At 45.5% G+C, this 21,054-nt stretch overlaps 1 protein-coding gene across 6 annotated transcripts in view; it reads left to right on the plus strand.

Annotated features, from left to right (window-relative positions):
* msi2a (musashi RNA-binding protein 2a) overlaps nucleotides 1–21,054 on the plus strand; it is a 325,090-nt gene that overhangs the window by 162,327 nt on the left and 141,709 nt on the right. For all 6 annotated transcript variants that reach the window (XM_060909349.1, XM_060909354.1, XM_060909350.1 and 3 more), the window contains exon 7: nucleotides 19,313–19,361. In XM_060909349.1, coding sequence (XP_060765332.1) covers nucleotides 19,313–19,361 — 49 coding nt within the window. The remainder of the gene's footprint in view (nucleotides 1–19,312; nucleotides 19,362–21,054) is intronic.

The following is a 21,054-nucleotide window of genomic DNA, read 5'->3' on the forward strand; positions in this document are numbered from 1 at the left end:
GTTTGATCACAGAGAGAACGTGATTCAATTCTGAGTCGACTCGGCTCCAAGTTGAGCGAACCAAACATGCTGTGTGTTTTTGGTTGTAACGTGTTATTTATTTTATTTTTTGGTCGATGTAAGGTGTTAAACCAAGCCTGAGTGATGTGTGCTGCACCTGAGCATGTTGGACTAGTGTGATCACTGTGTACTGTTTTTTGAACTCTTGAATATTTTCTATCGTGAATACTATCATTAAATAATTTATAATCTCTGCTTTCCAAAGAAATGTATCTCGGTAATATCTGTTCAGTACTTTGGGAGTAACGGCAGGTTGAAGTCAGTACAACAGAGTAAAAACTCTGCTCATGTGACGTCGGGAAACTGCCAGTGCTTTTTGAGTCACCAGAAAGCGGTCAGGCAGTGTGTCTCTCTCTCTCTCTATCAGTTTCTGACTGGATTACTCGTGAATATCAATCAGATAACTTTTATAGGGATGTTCTCTCGCTCTCACTGTTTCTGATGAAGGATTCAGCAAAATTTTCCCTCTGCTAGTTTTGATGTTATGATTCACAGGAGACTTTGAAGTGAGTTTTCATTGCTTTACCTACTTATTTTTTCAAATCAAACTGATTCCTGTAAATAAATAACTCGTCTCGTCTTTTTCCGCTTTATCCGGGACCGGGTTGCGGAGGCAGCAGTCTAAGCATGGAAGCCCAAACTTCCCTTTCCCCAGACACCTCGGCCAGCTCCTCGGGAAGAACACCGAGGCGTTCCCAGGCCAGCCGAGAGACATAGTCCCTCCAGCGTGTCCTGGGTCTTCCCCGGGGCCTCCTCCCGGGGGGACATGCCTGGAACACCTCCCCAGGGAGGCGTCCAGGAGGCATCCGAAAAAGATGCCCGAGCCACCTCAGCTGATTCCTCTCGATGTGGAGGAGCAGCGGCTCTACTCCGAGCTCCTCCCGAGTGACTGTGCTTCTCACCCTATCTCTAAGGGAGCGCCCAGCCACCCTGCGAAGGAAACTCATTTCGGCCGCTTGTATCCGCGATCTTGTTCTTTCGGTCATTACCCAAAGCTCATGACCATAGGTGAGAGTCGGAACGTAGATCGACCGGTAAATTGAGAGCTTCGCCTTTTGGCTCAGCTCCTTCACCACGACGGACCGGTAAAGCGACCGCATCACTATGGAGGCTGCACCAATCCGCCTGTCGATCTCACGCTCCATCCTTCCCTCACTCGTGAACAAGATCCCGAGATACTTAAACTCCTCCACTTGAGGCAGGACTTCTCCACCAACCTGGAGAGGGCAAGCCACCCTTTTCCGGTCGAGAACCATGGCCTCAGACTTGGAGGTGCTGATTCTCATCCCAGCCGCTTCACACTCGACTGCAAACCGCCCCAGTGCATGCTGGAGGTCCTGGTTTGAAGAAGCCAACAGGACAACATCATCCGCAAAAAGCAGAGATGAAATCCTGTGGTTCCCAAACAGGATTCCTTCTGGCCCCTGGCTGCGCCTAGAAATTCTGTCCATAAAAATTATGAACAGAACCGGTGACAAAGGGCAGCCCTGCCGGAGTCCAACCTGCACCGGGAACAGGTCTGACTTACTGCCGGCAATGCGAACCAGACTCCCGGTCCGTTTGTACAGGGACCGGACAGCCCTTAGCAAAGGGCCCCGAACCCCATACTCCCGAAGCACCCCCCACAGAATACCACGGGGGACACGGTCGAATGCCTTCTCCAGATCCACAAAGCACATGTGGACTGGTTGGGCAAACTCCCATGAACCCTCGAGCACCCTATGAAGGGTATAGAGCTGGTCCAGTGTTCCGCGACCAGGACGAAAACCGCATTGTTCCTCCTGGATCCGAGGTTCGACTATCGGTCGAATTATCCTCTCCAGTACCCTGGAGTAAACCTTCCCTGGGAGGCTGAGAAGTGTGATTGGAGCACACTCTCCGGTCCCCTTTCTTAAAAAGAAGGACCACCACCCCAGTCTGCCACTCCATAGGTACTGTCCCCGACCGCCACGCGATGTTGCAGAGGCGTGTCAACCAAGACAGCCCCACAACATCCAGAGACTTGAGATACTCAGGGCGGATCTCATCCACCCCCGGTGCCTTGCCACCGAGGAGCTTGCAAACCACCTCAGTGACTTCGGCTTGGGTAATGGACGAGTCCACCTCTGAGTCATCAGCCTCAGTCTCCTCAATGGAAGACATGACGGTGGGATTGAGGAGATCCTCAAAGTATTCCTTCCACCTCCCGACAATGTCCCCAGTCGAGGTCAACAGCCCCCCCCCCCCCCCCCCCCCCCCCCCCGCACTGTAAACAGTGTTGGCAGAGTACTACTTCCCCCTCCTGAGGCGCCGGACGGTTTGCCAGAATTTCTTCGAGGCCGACCGATAGTCTTTCTCCATGGCCTCCCCGAACTCCTCCCAGTTCTGAGTTTTTGCCTCCGCAACTGCCCGAGCTGCAGCACGCCTGGCCTGCCAATACCCGTCAGCTGCCTCAGGAGTCCTGGAGGTCAACATGGCCCGATAGGACTCCTTCAGCTTGACGGCATCCCTTACTTCCAGTGTCCACCACCAGGTTCGGGGATTGCCGCCACGACAGGCACCGGAGACCTTGCGGCCACAGCTCCGAACAGCCGCGTCCACAATGGAGGTAGAGAACATGGTCCACTCAGACTCAATGTCCCCCATCTCCTCCGGAAGCTGGGAAAAGCTCTCCTGGAGGTGGGAGTTAAAGACCTCCCCAACAGGGTGCTCGGCCAGACGTTCCCAGCAGACCCTCACCATACGTTTGGGCCTGCCAGGTCTGTCCAGCTTCCTCCTCCGCCAGCGGATCCAACTCACCACCAGGTGGTGATCAGTTGACAGCTCAGCCCCTCTCTTCACCCGAGTGTCCAAGACATAGGGCTGGAGATCAGATGAAACGACAATAAAGTCCATCATCGACCTCCGACCTAAGGTGTCCTGGTGCCACGTGCACTTATGGACACCCCTATGCTCGAACATGGTGTTTGTTATGGACAAACCGTGACTAGCACAGAAGTCCAATAACAAAACACCACTCGGGTTCAGATCGGGGAGGCCGTTCCGCCCAACCACGCCCCTCCAGGTGTCACTGTCGTCGCCCACGTGAGCATTGAAGTCCCCCAGTAGTACAATGGAGTCCCCAGTCTGAGCACCCCTCAGTACCTCTCCCAGGGACTCAAAGAAGGCCGGATACTCTACACTGCTATTCGGCCCGTAGGCACAAACAACAGCAAGAGCCCTCTCCCCAATCCGAAGGCGCAGAGAGGCGACCCTCTCGTTCACTGGGGTAAACTCCAACACATGGCGGCTGAGCTGGGGAGCTATAAGCAAGCCTACACCAGCCCGCCGCCGTTCACCATGGGCGACTCCAGAGAAGTGGAGAGTCCAGCCCCTCTCGAGGAGCTGGGTTCCAGAGCCCAAGCTGTGCGTGGAGGTGAGCCCGACTATCTCTAGCCGGTACCTCTCAACCTCCCGCACAAGCTCAGGCTCTTTCCCCCCCAGCGAAGTGACATTCCATGTCCCAACAGCTAGCCGCTGTGTCCGGGGATCAGGTCGTCGAGGCCCCTGCCTTCGACTGCCACCCAATCCACACTGCACCAGCCCCCTACTGCTACCTCTGTGGGTGGTGAACCCACACCACACAGTTAAATAAATAACTATTTTAGAATATAATTGGAGTTGTTTTGATGAAAAATATTGAGATCTTCATGGTCAGAATGAGATTTTAGAAAACCAGAAGTCAGAAATGCGAGTGTCAATTTCAGTTCAGTTAATATGAATTGTTTATTGGATGTGGCTCACAGTTTTTTCGAGTTTCACCTTGAAAGCTGTGAATATTAATCGAAATAGTCATTTATATTCTTTCATATTAACACTAATAGGCCCTACTTTTGAGAAATACAAAGGCCTACAGAGCACAAAGAGGCTACTAGAAATAATCTTTTATTACTTTTTGATTGAGTGTACTGATTTAATGTTTTTACCCAATTAGCAGAATCAATGCTAATTAAATACTAATTTGCATAATTGGTTTTTACAAATTTTTTAAACTTTGTATTCAGTATACAACCATCTATATGCCTGCCAATGTCCATGTAAACATCTTGAAAAATATAAAAATTAAGAAAAAAAAATTGATCTCATTGGTTAATGAGGCCCATTTTGGACCATGCGATCCTCATGCAGAATATTACAGCGGCTTTCAAAAAATTAAGCCCCTTTTTTTTTTTTTTTTTTTTTTCTTCAATCTTTGATTTGTAATAGCTCAAGAACAGATAAACATTTTAATTCTGTAAAGTGTGCTGTTCTGCAGTCAATTCTGAATTCAATAAGAAACTTTTCAAATTCATCTCACCTCATTATCTGTAGCCGCTTTATCCTGTTCTATAGGGTCGCAGGCGAGCTGGAGCCTATCCCAGCTGACTACGGGCAAAAGGCGGGGTACACCCTGGACAAGTCGCCAGGTCATCACAGGGCTGACACATAGACACAGACAACCATTCACACTCACATTCACACCTACGGTCAATTTAGAGTCACCAGTTAACCTAACCTGCATGTCTTTGGACTGTGGGGGAAACCGGAGCACCCGGAGGAAACCCACGCGGACACGGGGAGAACATGCAAACTCCACACAGAAAGGCCCTCGCCGGCCACGGGGCTCGAACCCGGACCTTCTTGCTGTGAGGCGACAGTGCTAACTACTACACCACCGTGCCGCCCAGCTTTTCAATTCAAATATTCAGTTATTATTATTATTATTGACAGGGTGCGATTTGTCAAAAAACCAGAAGGGGGGATTTTTTTTTTTTTTTATCATGAAACGTCACAAAATTAAGGTAACAATAGGCTAACAGCTCAATAACATCCGATGATATCAAATGAATAACACTAAATGAAAACGAACACTAAACCAGAGATAGTAAATTCATCTTCCTATCTCTCTGACTAAATACACGAACACTAACACAACAAAGTTCGCATTGCTTGTCGCGTTGCTGTGATGTTTCTCTCCCTCCGGATTAAATGGACAGTGACTCGAAAATCACTAAAATACATGAATACTAAATGAACAGTTTGCTCTGATGGCGCAGTTCACATTGTGCGCAGCTTTCCGATTTAAACTGTTTTTTTTCTCATCCTTATACTTCCTGTTTCATGGACTGTAACGGATTTGCTTATTTAGTAATTTTAATACAGAATTTACTTTGAAATTATAATCAGACACTCCAACGCCCCCCCTAAAAAAAAAAAAAATCGGCCGTGAAAAAGGCAGCATCCGCCAAAAGGCGCGCTGTTTGCATCCCTGCATAGAACGCAGAGATATTGTTATTATCTACAATGTATCTATTTGCTGGGGACGTTCGTGAACATCAAAGCTGCCACTTCGGGTCATTTTGAAAGTGAGTGCAATGTAGACCATAGAAAACTGTGTCACAACATGCCGGTCATGTCAACTTTTTTTTTGGTTTGTTTTATTGGCGGGGTTGTCCTGGAGGATTTTTTTTTCAGCAGAGATAAAAACCAGAGGGGGGGATGATCCCCACCATCCCCCCCAGCAAATCGCACCCAGATTATTGATATAATTATCAGTTACTAAGCACAGCCTGCATGTTGTGTGTTGGTGGTTTGTGTGATTTCTCTGAACACTTGGCAAAGGTTTGTTTACCTTTTTCCATTGATCAAAGAGTATCTGAGTTTTATGAGGATGTTTTCAGCCCTACACCTTCCCTCAGCTGACGTTTTTTTGTTTGTTTGTTTGTTTTTATTGCTTTGTGGTTTGGTTTATAATGCGCAATGTGAAAACAAACCAAACTAAAAAGCGAGTGAATTTCCAAGCAATTGATTTCGCTCTGATTTACATTCAGCAGATGGACTAATGGGTGTGAAAGTTTTTTTGGTTGAGTTTTCTTGAACAGTGCTCGCCCGTACACTGGATTTAAAAATGACAGCTTTTCGTAAGCTTTCATTTTCAGGTTGATGATAAAATTGGTAGTTTTGATGCATTCTCCTTTCAGATGCTGACTTGATCTTTCTTTCCTCCTTGAGCTCACTCTGTATTTCTGTGTATTACCATCAAGGTCATATTCTGCTTACCCATACAGCAGCGGCTTTAATGATCTGTAACTGTGTGTATTCTACCTTTAAACCCCCGTGTGGCAGCGGGGGCGTGGCCAAGCGTTGGTCTGTGAATGGAGGGCGGAGTCAGGGAAGGTAAGTGGTGGAATCATTGCACCTGATGGGGATTAACCTGTTTGTGTGTCTTCCCCAGTGACCGCGCTCTTTAAAAGGAGAGGAGAGCAGAGAAAGGGAGCGGTCTCTCCCCAACCAGAACACTTTTGTGTGTGTGTGTGTGTGTGTGCGGGTGGCTGGGAAATGAGTGAATGAGCTGAAAAGCCACACAGATTGTTAAAAATAAATAGTTCATTGAGAACTCAGTTCTGGCCTGCCGTGCTTCTGTGCTCCACCCACCTGGTCGAATACAACAGTGGTGCCGAAACCCGGGAAAGTGCTGAAGGGAACGGCCACATGGAGTCCTCCCCCTTCCAGGACTTGGTCCATGCCCTCGCCACGGCCCAACAGAGCCAGCACCAGGCGCTGATTGCCCTCCAGAAGGAGCAAGAACAACGCTTCGAAGCCCTGGTGCTGGTGCAACAGGAAGATCGCCAGGCGTTCCGGCACCTGCTCGCATCGGTGGGAGCCCCAATCACCACCGCCGCGGACCCTCCCCAACTCACCCTAATAAAGATGGGTCTGCAGGACGACCCCGAAGCCTTCCTCGCTCTTTTCGAGCAGGCAGCTGAGGCATGGGGTTGGCCGGTGGAACAGCGCGCGGCACGCCTCCCCCCCTTGCTAACGGGCGAGGCGCAGCTGGCCGCGCTACAGCTCCCCGCTGACAGCCAGCTGGTCTATGCGGACCTCCGCAGGGCCGTCCTCCAGCGCATGGGTTGCACCCCGGAGCAGCAGCAGCAGTGCTTCCGCGCGCTGCGCCTGGAGGAGGTCGGCCGGCCGGCCGTTCGTGTTTTGGCCAGCAATTCCGGGATGCCTGCCAGCGGTGGCTGAGGGCCGACAACCGCGACACCGAGGGAGTCATTGATCTGGTGGCGCTGGAGTAATTCGCCGCCTGATTTCCGGAAGGAACCGCGGATTGGGTCCAGTGCCATCGCCCGGCGTCGTTGGATCAGGCCATCGAGCTGGCGGAGGACCATATGGCGGCCGTTCCGATGGCAGGACAGCGTGTCTCCCCTTCTCCCCTCTCCTCTCTGTCTGTCTCTCTCTCTCCCCCCCTTCTGTTCCTCGCCCTCGCCCCATTCCCCCACCATGGAGGCGGGGGCCGGCTCCCCCCCAGCCGGCCCGCTGCACCCGCGGTGTCCTACCGTTTCCTACTTCCGTGTCTGTGTCTTCCCCCCCATCAGGTGAGTGATCTCCGGAACACCGGTGCAGAGAGAGAGCCTGGGCTGGTATGCTGGCGCTGCGGGGAACCGGGGCACCTCCAGCATCAGTGCTCGGCAATGGAGGTGGGCGCGGTGGTCCGGATCCCCGACGTGCTGGAGACCGCCCTCGATCGGGCCAGAGCGTATTGCATACCAGTGAGTATCCAAGGGGATACGTATCAGGCTTTGGTGGACTCCGGCTGTAATCAGACCTCAATCCACCAAAGCCTGGTACAGGACGAGGCATTGGGAAGAGCACAGCTGGTGAAGGTGTTGTGTGTGCACGGGGATGTTCACAACTACCCTTTAGTTTCAGCACCACTGTTGTACTCGACCAGCTGGGTGGAGCACAGAAGCGCGGCAGGCCAGAACTGAGTTCTCAATGAACTATTTATTTTTAACAATTTGTGTGGCTTTTCAGCTCATTCACTCATTTCCCAGCCACCCACGCGCACACACACACGTGTTCTGGTTGGGGAGCGCTCCCTTTCTCTGCTCTCCTCTCCTTTTAAAGGGCGCGGTCACTGGGGAAGACACACAAACACAGGTTAATCCCCATCAGGTGCTATGATTCCACCACTTACCTTCCCTGACTCCGCCCTCCATTCACAGACAGATGCTTGGCCACGCCCCCGCTGCCACACCTTGATTCTTCAGGAGACACATGAAGCAGGAAACCGTCTTAACATCACAGTGGAGAAATGGACTTCACTCCATGTGCAGAGAGAATCGTGGAGTTTTGGTCATATAACTGCTGTCACGTACTTGTCTTGCATACAATAGCCAAATGGCAAGAAGAACAAGTTTTTTTTTTTTTTAAATCTATAACAGATGCGAACAGTGCTGGGTGAAACGTACGCCGCTCAAACACAATCCCGCACCTTTTTTTCTCTCCACTTCAAACAGACGTGTTATTGATCTTTTTAGCTGTAAACCCTTCACTGATTTAAGAGGTAGTAAGGAAAAAATGCTACCTCTATCCTCATCTTGTTGAGGTTAGACTGTAAATCAGTGTGAATTCTTTCCACGGTGAGCTTCCTGTCCAGTGAGAGTGGTCCACACTTGCGCAAGAGCTGGAAGTCAGGAGGAGTTTGTTGTTCCTCTGTTGGGAACAGGTGATGGTGTGATGTTACACATGGTGTCCGTGTGCTCCATGGTGCTGCTGAGGCTCAAGCTGCAGATTTACTGACTCACTGGAAGGCGGGTATGTCAGATGGGATATTTGAATTCCTGAGCACTGGGTGACCCCAACGGAGGAAAGGATTTGTAAAGAAACAAAAAAGACATGTTTCCGGGGTGTCGGACACCATTACACCACGTCGTTTCTTGTGTATCAGGATTATATCTGATTTTTGGAATGAGCCACACACGGGTGTAAATGCACCCGAGTCAGGTTTAAAACCAGTTTCAATCCAGACTCACCTAAGGAGATACACATTTGAAGGATTTTGTACAAGTGTAAATTAGGGCTGAATGATTTTTCTATGCTACTGTGTCAGCATTAACATTGCGAGAATGCAGTAATCACACAGACTGAGAGGAAATTAACTAACATGGTTTGAATGACAGAGCAATAATATATCAAACATCATGAGGGGGGAATGAGACAGTCAATGATGGTGTAGTTCACTCCAGACCCGTCTATTCCAGAAGGAGCGATCTAAAGTGGGCCACCTTGCGCAATAAATGTTGCAGGTTATATGCACTATATACAAGCTCTATCCACCCTAGGAATATCGACCTATTTGCCAGAAAGACTCCAAAACGGCGAGGAATTGACCGAGAAGAAGCCGTTTTTGTTGAACTGCTCATTGAGGCTTAATTAGTCCATAACTTCATTAATAATTGTAATGAAGCAAATCTGGGTAGAAGTTATATGCACCAGAGGTACCCCTATCTTCATGCCAGAAAGAATCAAAATCGGTGAAGAATTGAAGAAGTGATTTGTGTGGAAACTGCTCCTTAGGGATCGATTTAATTACTCCATATCTTCATTATTAATTGCAAGTATGCAAATTTGCGTAGAAGCTATATGCACCCCAGGCAGACCTACCTTCCTGCCAAAAAAGAATAAAAATCGGTGAAGAATTGAGAGAGAATAAACGATTTTCATGAAATGTGGACAACGCCGGACAGACAACAAACGACAGCCAACCCATGATGGCATAAACTCATTGTCAGCTGGATTAGCTAATAATTGACTTCAAATGTATGTAACTAATAAATAATTTAAAAAGTACTGTCTTGTTCATTAATAAATTACAATTTGCCATGGTGTAAAACGAATAAAACACTTCAGGATGTGCTGTTTGTAGTAAAATAGTCAACTTGGGCTGCATGACACCATGCTGAAGTTGATTAAGTATTTTTCTTCCTTGTTGATCGCGCTTACTGATAGACTTTGGTTTTAGGTTCATTTCTTAGTTCAGGGAAAGCTGATCACTTTATCAGCTTAATCAGCCAATCATGTGGCAGAAGCAGAATGTGTAAAATCGTGCACATCCAGGTTAAGAGCTTCAGGTAAAGTTCACGTCAAACATTGGCGTGGACGACGGACGACACATGATGGCATAATTTCATCGTCTGTCTGCCAGATGAGCTAATAATATCATGCGGGTTGCGCTTAGATACTTTTCTGCTCACCACAGGTATAAAGAGTGGTTATTGGCGTTACCGTACCCTTTCTGTCCATTTGAGCAACTGTTTGAATCAGGCTTGTTGTACTCGAGTCCGACTCGTGACTTGACTTGAACTTGAACACTGATGACTCGGACTCGTCCATTAACTGCCTTCGGACTCGTAAATTGGAGATGACGACTTGGATTTTTTCTTTATTTTTTGTAACATGCCACCATAATTTGGCAGAAGGGAAATCTACATTAATTTTTATAGTAATTTCGTGCAAGAGAATGCACATTCACCTGTTCATACGTCACGTTCAGGAACAAACTAACGTTAATGGCGCTAAAATGCCTGGAGAGACGCCCCTGGATTGCCTGCTTTGCTTATACAGACTTCTTGTGCAGTGGGAAAAAATGCACTGCTATGTGTTCCATATGTAGAAGAACTATCGAGGAGACGACGGGAACAACCTCGAACTTGAATCATTATTTGGTAAGACTCCACCCAGAGAAGGAAGTGACACGCTATGTTCATTGCTCTGTTGATAGTGGGCGGGGCTTGCTGAGCGATGAACTAGCTAGTGTTAACCCGCTCTCATGTTATTTGCCCTGTTGATAGTGGGCGGGGCTCGCTGAACAACGAACAAGCTTTTTATCTGTAGCCTGTTAACTAAAATGGTGCGGTCGAGCAGGAACGTTACTCCAACACAGTAGCAGAGACGCTTTCGCATAAAGGCAGCAACAGACACCGTCAGACGGTGCCGTTGGAGTCTTGTTCTCGGACTCGACTTGAAATTTTCTTTAATGACTTGAACGCTGGGGTCTCGAGACCCTTCTTCTCTGATCGCAAAGGTGTTTTCACCTGCAGAACGTCCTCTCACTGGATGTTTTGTTGTTTTTTGTTTTTCACACCATTTTGGTGTAAACTCTACAGACTGTTCTTGGAGAGCAGCAGTTTCTGAAATCCTCAAACCAGCCAGTCTGCACCACCAAGTTACTGGGATCACATTTAATGTGAACATTAACTGAAACTCATGATGCATTTCTGCATGATTTTATGCATTGTACTGCTGCCACATGATTGGATAAATTGAATGAATGAGCAGGAGTACTGGTGTTGAGTATATGCTGAAAAATTGACTGATTTGAATGTGGGTATGAAAGTCTGACCCCTGCTTTAAAGGTTATAGATTTGACCTTTTATTCTCAGCATGGTGGACTTAAGAAGCAAACTTCAAGTTAGTAGCAAAGTTACTATGGACTAGTTAATCGTAGCGGATTTATGCGCATAGCAAATGCTAATTTTGCTTCGTAACGTTCTAAAACAGGACATCGTAAAGGACACGGCTCTGATGTGATTTATTTTAATTCGGTATAAAAATAGGAATACTGATGAAGCCCCCCTGGTGAGAAGTAAAACTGAGAGAGATCATCTCTGGTACAACTTTTCTTCTCTCTCTCTCTCTCTCTCTCTCTCTCTGTCTCTCTCTCTCTCTCTCTCGTGTGGGGAATGTAAATAATGGGGAAATTGCAGTCGATCTAAACTGCTGTCACACTGTATTTCCCCTGCTCTTAAATCTCCAGCAGGCCTGCTACGTTTCCCCGCATCACACCACAAGTCAGCCCGCTTATGAATGCCTTTGTCTGTCAATAAATAATTCAAAAGGCTGTTGATTTAAACCAATGCTTGTGTGTGAGTGAGGGAGAGAGCGTAGCGTTTTATACATATGGCTGTTTGGGGTGCAGCAGCATAGGTGCAAAGGTTTCAAGGGAAGGCGTGTTCATTGTCATATCTTCTGACAGAAACACGATAAGCCGCCTCCAGGCCCTCGTGTGAATTTAAACAGCTGCTCAGTTGCTTCCTCTTTTGTAATTTTTCCCCCCCTTGTATCTCTGTGCACCAGCTCCAGAGCTTGCATGCTAGTTAATAAATCAGCACTCCTGCTAACACTAAAAGTGCAGAATAAGCTTCAGACATCCCTTTGCGTTACTCCGAGCTTCTTGCTCATGTGGCTCTGAGGAGCTTGAGGTCACCTTGTGTCATTTCAAGGCTTAACGTGGGCATAATCTAAGCAGTTGGGCCTTTCTGTTGGATGTTAGCCAGAGTTGTGCTAGTTAAGGTAAAGGTGTGAGGGTGGGGGGAAAAAATGGTTCTGATTTTTCTCCAGAGGCACAAATAGATGGCCCTTGCTGCTGATTTCTGTTAATGTCCTCTAGCTTTATGTTCCCATGAGTTATTTAACAATGAAGAAAATTTAATCATTAGCCGAACATCATTTCTGCTGGATGTTAGCCTGGGTCATGCTAATTCGGTTAAGAAAAAACATTTTAAGATGAAACCTTTCATAAAACTGCTTGTTTTTATCTAGAGCTACAGAATGCTAGTTTTAGAAGTTGCTAAACTGTACTAATGTTTGCTAGCTCTTTGCTAATATGACTTTGTGGTGTTTGAGGAGAGCGTCATATAATTTAAAGATCCTAACTTAGCCATTATTCGAACAAATGTGCTTTCCTGTCAGATGTTACCATAATATAGATGAAAGTCTTCCGGATTTACCCGGAAATCCGGATATTTGACAAAACTCTTGAAAATCTCCGGTTTCCCAAATGGAGAAATTTATTTTTCAGATTTTTCGCATTCCTAGACGCGGCGTAATACTTCGCATCGTCCTTGCATGGGCGCAGTCCTTAAATAGCCCAAACATAGTTCATTGATTTAAAGACGGGTGTTCTTTGTTAACGGCGCGCGTGCCGGAGCTCGTTAGGCGCGCGTGCCCAAGGCGCACCTTCAGGTGCATGAACGAAGGCGTGCAGGACTGACACCGTTCTGCAGAAGTGCAACACAATCGCACTAGAAAGCATGTTCAAGCTGCCAGTGTAGCTGCAGTCTTTTTAGTTGCGAATTACCGTGCAAGTATTTCCTCGTGTGTTAATAATTCGCCGTGTCAAAACAAGCGAAACTTTCCTCCTCCTTTTGACGTGAAGAGAGGTAAGCAATTAATTTAATATTTTTTCCATCAAAGTTGCATTTTGTGGTTTCGAAGCTAAGTTTTAGTGCCGTTTCTAGAACACATCAAGAAAACGTGGAAGAAGCAGCAATAATGGAAGAGCCGGTTTCTAAACTGCCTAAAACTAGCAATGGTAATTTTATTTTTTTGTTACATAATGCACTCAGGCTGCCAGTCAGTGTGTGACGCGCGCACACACCCCTGAAAAATCCTAGCTACGCCACTGATTTATATGAGAAATTTGGTATTCATTGGTGTGTTTAAATTTACAGACAATACGAACTAATGTAAACAATTGGCTTCAACTCGCATAAATATGAATTGGAAATGTTTAGTTCACTTTAGCTTCTGCAAACGCACAACTCTACTAAAAGATTGATAAACGAGGCTCAATGTCCCCAACATTGAAACCTGAAAGCTTTAGAAACTCTAACAGACCTTTACTTTTTAACAGGACTGTTTTGGGATTTTGCTGAGTTTACCTTCAACTGTCTGATTTTTTTTTCAAAGTAATGAACTGTGTAGGCAGGAAAATCACCGCGTTTTCTAAATGCACTCCTGAAAATTACTCATTAACTAGGGGAATTAAATTTGATGTTTTTTGACGTTAATCATTAATGTACATGAAAGATAAAGGCTTAAAAGTTATAATTTGTTTTAGTGAAAATAAGTACTAAAATGCACTAGAATGCAGAGTTTTGCGTGTTATGTTATTCAAATTTTTTCGGGGGACGTCCCCCCCCCCCCCCCCGTTTGACTTTCAAAAGTTCAGAATTTTTTTTTTGCTCCACTTTCATCTCTACCATAATTTATGCTAGTTAAGTAAAAAAGAGTGAGGGAGAACTACAAAATGCTTTTTAACTCAAGCCACAAGTGGTAGTTTTTAGATATCCTTCACTAAATTGTGCTAATGTCCTCGAGCTTCGTGTTCATATGACTTGAGGGTGTTTGAGGTTGTTTCATGGAGTTTGTATTTTCCTGTCAGATGTTAGCATAATTTGTGCCTGTTTTAGTTTTAAAAAAAAAACATTATGGGTCTTTCAGGAAAAAAAAAATAGGGGGAAAAAAGAGCAGCTTCCTCACAGGATTTCTTCCTCATGCTACTTAACTTTGGGCTGCTTTTGGTCATCTCATGTAGCTTAAAGGTGCAAATTTGTCCATTAGCTTGTCAATAGCCTGGTTTTCCTGTGGGATATTAGCATAAGTTATACTAGCAAATGCGTCCCGTGCTAAACTCTGCTAAAATCCTCAAACTTTTTGGATTTGGGATTCTTGGGCTCCACCTCATGTCATGGTAAATTAGCAAATGAGTCATAAAGAAGAAAACCTGTGGCAAAACTGCTCGGGTTTCATTCATTCATTCATTCATTCATTCATTCATTCATTTATGAATTATCTTGAGCCACAAACACCTAGTTTTAGTCATCCTACACAAACTTTGCTAATGTTTTCTAGCATCCTGCTCTTCAAGGTACAACATTAACCACAGTCAGAAATCACTGTCCTGTAAAACTTTATCACAAGTTAAACTAATTGGATAAAACGTGAAGAAGAAGAAAACCAGTGAAGACACAACGCAGCTCGCTCTTTTTCTCCAGAGCTACAAAAGGCAGTAGGCTCTTTCTTTTTTTTTTTTTCCCTCGCTAACATTCACGAGGAAAGAGGTGGGCAGCAGAACCTTTTCTTCATTGTTACAAAAGGCCGGCCACTCGAGCGCAGTCTCCAGCGCTCTCCTTTTACATACGATAAGGCCGCCATTATCCTTTGAACCATTCGCTTCAGAATAGAAGGAGAAAAGAGTGAGATTTCTGCTTCCCTTGAGTGAACATGGCCTCACTTTATGGGTGTGTGTATGTGTGTGGTGAAGAGGTCCTTAACCTGCTATCAGATGGTGGAAGAGCACAGTGTGTGCTGTGAGAGGCTGCACTGAAAAAGGCCTGCAGTATTGAAGCATCTCTATAAAAGAGGTGTGTGTGTGTGTGTACCTATATGCGTGTCTTGGTGGAGCGTGACGGCTGCTCAATGGTCACACACCAGGAACTCTCCCGCCGCTGTCCTGCTACGTGTGTATAGATGTATACAATGGCTGAACTGACTCCATCTCCGAGTGTTCACTGAATCATGACCAGTCCTTCAAAGGAGCAGCGCTTGGTGGGAATAGCAACTTATAGTCGCTTGCTTATCAGAAACGGTGCAGTGTGTGTTAGAGCTGTCGAACACGTCTCACTCGTGAAAGTATTTGAATTTTTAAAATGGAGACACATTCTGAATCAGAGTGAAATGGATAGTTTTGATTCCTTTGCTGTTTGGTTTCACAGTGCACGTAATTAAACAAAACTAAAAGCAGAATACACTTTGGCTGCTGAGGGGGGTGTCAGTTTGACCGTGTACTAGTCAACCACTTTTTTTTTTTCATAATATTCAGAAATACAGTGATGGAATAAGGCAAACGAATAAGTTTCCAATTTTAAATTTGAAAAATGACCCAAGCGCACAGAACATGTCTAAGTCATGTGCCGTGTCACATTTAGCTTTTATTTTTTCATTTTGTTTGTTGATCCAGAACACTTTTCTGAAGTGCTCCAGCTCTGTCCTTATTGCAACCCAAAGTACCCAAGATTCACTTCCTGCAGTCGAATCGCTTTCTCACTGTTATTGAATCACACCATGACAGTTCACTGGCTTGCGGACCAAGAAGCTCGCTCCGAGCAGAAGAGCACACCAGGGTGCCGTTCAAACGAATTAAACACTGCATATTATGTAAAGGCACATGATGTTCCAAGCAGAACTAACTGTGGGTGTGTTTACAAATACTTTTGGGTAAGGCCTCGTAAAACACAGAGCATGTCATGCACAGCCACATTCGTCAATCACTTCCCAAGACTTCCATATACGGATGCAAATCACTGAGCTCTATATAAAATCTGGAGAGCTCATAGCCCATTCTGCACTACGGAGACAAGTGAAACCAGCTGGCCGCCATCTTAGCACTCACATCGTGTGTATTTGGCTTATGTGTTAAACCGTAGTATCCAATCAAACTTGCCCCAAGCAAAGTAGCTCCTGACCTTTCCCTCTTTCATTACCGTCTCTTATTTTCTCAACTTTACCCCCATTCCTTACATATCTTTATAGCGCTCCCCTTCGCTGTGATAGTTCCCCCTTTTCCAGTTCAGTCTCTGATCATTTTTTTTTTTTGAACAGCTCTTTTACTACTATAATTATTTTTACGGAGATTATTTCAGTTTTTCTCTTATAGTGTGTCTCTCTCTTTCATGTAGTTCTTCTTCCTTTCTGTCTGTCTGTCTGTCTGTCTGTCTATTATACCAACATAAAGCTGTACAATACTTCCTTTTGGTTTAGGACAGTTGTTGAAACAGGATTATTTTCTCATGCTATTTTCCATTTTCACTTCATCCTCAGTCAGGTCTTAACAGTATTTATTGGTCACAAGCTGCATGAATATTGTGATGGTGAATTATGTGACCAATAAATACTGTTAAGACCTGACTGTGAGGATGAAGTGAAAATGGAAAATAGCATGAGAAAATAATCCTGTTTCAACAACTGTCCTAAACCAAAAGGAAGTATTGTACAGCTTTATGTTGGTATAATAGACAGACAGACAGAAAGGAAGAAGAACTATATGAAAGAGAGAGACACACTATAAGAGAAAAACTGAAATAATCTCCGTAAAAATAATTTATAGTAGTAAAAGAGCTGTTCAAAAAAAAAAAAAAGATCAGAGACTGAACTGGAAAGTGGGGGGGACTATCACAGCGAAGGGGAGCGCTATAAAGATATGTAAGGAATGGGGGTAAAGTTGAGAAAATAAGAGGAGGTAATGAAGAGGGGGGGAGTCAGGAGATGCTTTTCTTTGGGCAAGTTTGATCAGATACGACGGTTTAACACACAAACCAAATACACTCTATGCGAGCGGTAAGATGGTGGCCAGCTGGCTTCACTCTGACAAGCCTCTGAGCTCTCCAGATTTTATATAGAGCTTAGTGATGCACATACATGCCCACCATCCCATTTATGGTCTTTAAGACATGCCCACTCCTTTATGGGCCTGAATTTGAATCTAGTTGTGTGCGCGCATGCTTATTTCGAAGAACCCCAGGATGTTCAGGAAGTCAAATCAAATCAAGTTTATTTGTGTAGCGCTTTTAACAATAAACATTGTCGCAAAGCAGCTTTACAGAATTTGAACGACTTAAAACATGAGCTAATTTTATCCCTAATCTATCCCCAATGAGCAAGCCTGTGGCGATGGTGGCAAGGAAAAACTCCCTCAGACGACATGAGGAAGAAACCTCGAGAGGAACCAGACTCAAAAGGGAACCCATCCTCATTTGGGCAACAACAGACAGCCTGACTATAATATTAACAGTTTTAACAGGTATAACCCTCAACTGTCCTCATGGGGCCGTCCTTCACAGGAGCGGTGCGATAAAACTCCGACCAGACACAGGGCACCAGGATGGATCAAGCAGGTCCGAGGGGCAGAAGAGGCCAGCATCTCAATCCCAGGATCAACATGTAACTCAGAGGGACAGATTGGGGGGGGAGAGAGAGAGAAAGAAAACACAGGTTGTTAGGTATGCCCTAAAAATGACAAGTATTAAATCTGTGTGGTAGACTCGCAGAGACGAGAGTCTTTACATCAGGCATAACACACAACAATGGCATGTTAATATGGTAAAAAATATCATGACCTGCTCTGGCTGGATGCTTGAAGTGATCTCACTGACCGGTCATTAAAGGTGCTCAGGAGCGATAACAAGCATCATTATGGTCTAATAATTATGGAATCCTACACACGCTAGACTGGTGGTAGTGTTTGGCTTCCATGTGTGCTCTCTGTGTTAGACTGCTCCTCTAATTCAAACAAACAGAAGTAACACAGCCTGTTTACTCTTGTTTGCGCACGTGTGTGTGAGAGAGACAGTGTGAGTACGTATGCATTCCTGTTCCCATCACCCTCACGCCATCAGCCCTCCCGGTGCGCACCCTTGCTCTATTCCACGAACCCTGCCCACTCAGTGTGTTACCTAGCGACGGTAACTGGGGCGAGAAACTGAGGACCTTTTGGCTGTGGTCCCCCTCTGGGAGATTGCCTCCGGTTTTTCTCTCTCCGAGTGCACTGAGGGTTTGTGATGGACAGGGATGAGGGTGTCAGCTGAAGCTTGTTAGGCCTGAGGCAGATTTTGGTTTGGGTTGAGTCCTCGAGTACTGACAGCAAGGATAAAAAAAAATAATAACAAGAAATGCATGAATGAACTGTTGCAACTTCATCAAGTCGAGTTTAAAAAAAAAAAACGGGGCGGGGTGAGGGTGGAGCCTATCGAAAATAAATAAAACTGGAATGTTCATTTAAAATCGTGTGATGGGCTTCACTGGGTTTGGTGGACAGGATGGACATGAGCAACAGGAACTGTGATCTGATTGGTTACCTTTTACATCTGTTACGTAAAAACTTTTTGTTAGCAGAGTTAACTAACGTCAGTGCTTCGAGATTTGACCGTGGCCTGTCAGGATTTTTTTTTTTTTTTTTTTAACCAAACACATCTGAGGACAGCTTTGATATTTTCAAGGATTGTGCTTAGTTTACATTATGAACATGTTTTTATTCTGAAAATATAAATGATTTAATGGCTTTGTGTTGGCTCGCTAAATGCTAAATCATCATCTTTCTTCACTCATTAGTTGGTGTAAATGAGCTCATTTGCATATGATTTCACGTCATCGCGTCGCTGTGGCATAAACTGCAGATGAATGTGTCTGAAAATGCTGCAGGTTTGCGTCGGTTACGGTTGCTCAGATCGATCAAACTGGGAAACTGCACGGAGCTCGTTTTGGGTGTGTGGGTTATTTATTTATTTTTTTTTTAAATCCCTTTTCTCTCATAATTTTGTGTAAACTTGCACAGTGCGGGCTTCCTCCATCTCATCCACTCTGCTTTTCACTTCCTGCCTCCCTTTTGGATTTCACGTAACTGCAAGCGACCCGTTCTTGGCTCCCGTATTTCCCAGTTGGCTAGCAACAGTTTTTCATGTATATTTTCCAAAATAAGAAAATAATGCAAACATGGCAGCCAGTCTGTTGGTTAATATGTGTGATTTTTAAATAATTTTTAATTTTTTTTCTTTTGACAGAATTAATTTGCTCTCGGTCCTGTGCTGTAGTTGACCCCTGACCTCACACCTGTTACTCTTTCTTCTTGCAGGTAGAAGACGCTATGCTAATGTTCGACAAGACCACTAACAGACACAGAGGTAAGAGCTAACGCTTTCTTTACTGTTTACACATGTATGTAGTCATATGTAATGGTGCCCTCCTGTTGTCATCGTGTGTGTGTGTGTGTGTGTTAGTGGGTTGTCCTCTATCAGTGCGTCAGTTGTGCGCTCCGGCTCCTGCCTTTATCACAGCTGTCTGTTTGTCGTTGAGGCTTGTTGACTGATTGCCGAATCAGAAGAAGCGTGTGATGGAAAAACGATCGATGGAGAAGGGATGGGGAGCGGAGCGCCGACCCCCTACATGTCGAGGATTTGATCTGTGGGTTTGAGGAGTTTTATATGCCCTGGCTTGTGTGTGTGTGAGATAAAGGCTGTGATAATGCTGTAGAGAAGCGTTGTCATTATCTCTGTCTGCTTTATCTAGTCTTTATCTGAGATTAGGAAGCGGTCTCGTCCGAAAGCAGAGGACTTTGCAAAGACACAATGCTCCTGTCCTACAAGCACACGATGCACTCGGCGCTAATGCTGCATTCACTCTGTGCGTGTGGGAGAGAGGGGGGAGTTCATTTGAAAACTTGCCCAGGATCTTACCCTAAATATAATTGTCACTCAAGACATCTTTGAAACGTCTGGTGTGTTCGGTGTCCCTCTCCTGTGTGTTTTCTCCTCAGTACGGCAGAAGCAGGCTCTTGATTAGCGCTTCATGTTGGTGGATTTACCAAAACATCTGAGGGAAACTGTTGATGTTCCCAATAGTTTGGTGTCGTTTCCATCATCAGTCTGCCTTCACGTTATAGAAGATAATCAACGCCGACCTTCCGGCTAGCTAAGCTGTTAGCCTCAGTCGTAAGATTGTAGTTCTGTGATGTCTCCGTGGTTCTAGTTGCATAGCAGCAGCTTACTTATAACTTGAATGACTTTAATACCTGGCCACGGTGAAAGCACAAACATTTACCATTTCCTTTTGGATTGGGTTGAGAGAAATTTCCAGAAACTGTGGAATTGTGAGCAGTAACACCTTATCTGGAGCCGGAATGGTGTAACAAGGCTGGGGGGGTGTCAGTGTAACATGGTCTCTCTCTCTCACACACACACACACACACACGCGCGCACACGCGTACAGCTAATCTTTTCCAAAGCAGTCGTTTTGTTCTTAAAATTGTCAAGAACATGAGTCATCTTTGTGAGAGCAAAAGAAGAGTTAATAAGGAATAAAAAATGTAAGTGGCAGCAACTGAGTCATTTGCATGAAACAGGTGCAGTGTGTGTGTGTGTGTGTGTGTGTGTGTGTGTGTGCGTCTGTCTTGGTAGGTTTCGGGCCCCTGTTTCGCTTTGACTTTGCACTGACATACATACAGTAGAACGGTTTAGATGCATAGTGGGTCGTCTGGAAATTTCCCACTGAATGACTAAAAAGGCTCCTACACACACACACACACACACACACACACACACACACACACACACAGTCGAGAATAGCAGCTCTTTCCTCTTTTATTTTGGTCTGTAATGAAGCGTGGAGAGCGTTTCTGCTTCAGGACCCGCTGACACACCAACCTTTCGCTCTCTCTTGCTCTCTCTCTTTTCCTGTCTTTCTCTCTTTAACACTCTCTATCGCTGTATCTCTATCTTGCTCTCCATCCATTCTTGCTCTGTCTCTAGCAGTCAGAACACTTTCTCTTGGTCTGTCTGTCTCTCTGTCGGTTTGTCGGTCTCTCTCTCTCTCTCTCTC

This window comes from Neoarius graeffei, chromosome 25 (assembly GCF_027579695.1).
Source record: "Neoarius graeffei isolate fNeoGra1 chromosome 25, fNeoGra1.pri, whole genome shotgun sequence".
NCBI classification, from domain to species: domain Eukaryota; kingdom Metazoa; phylum Chordata; class Actinopteri; order Siluriformes; family Ariidae; genus Neoarius; species Neoarius graeffei.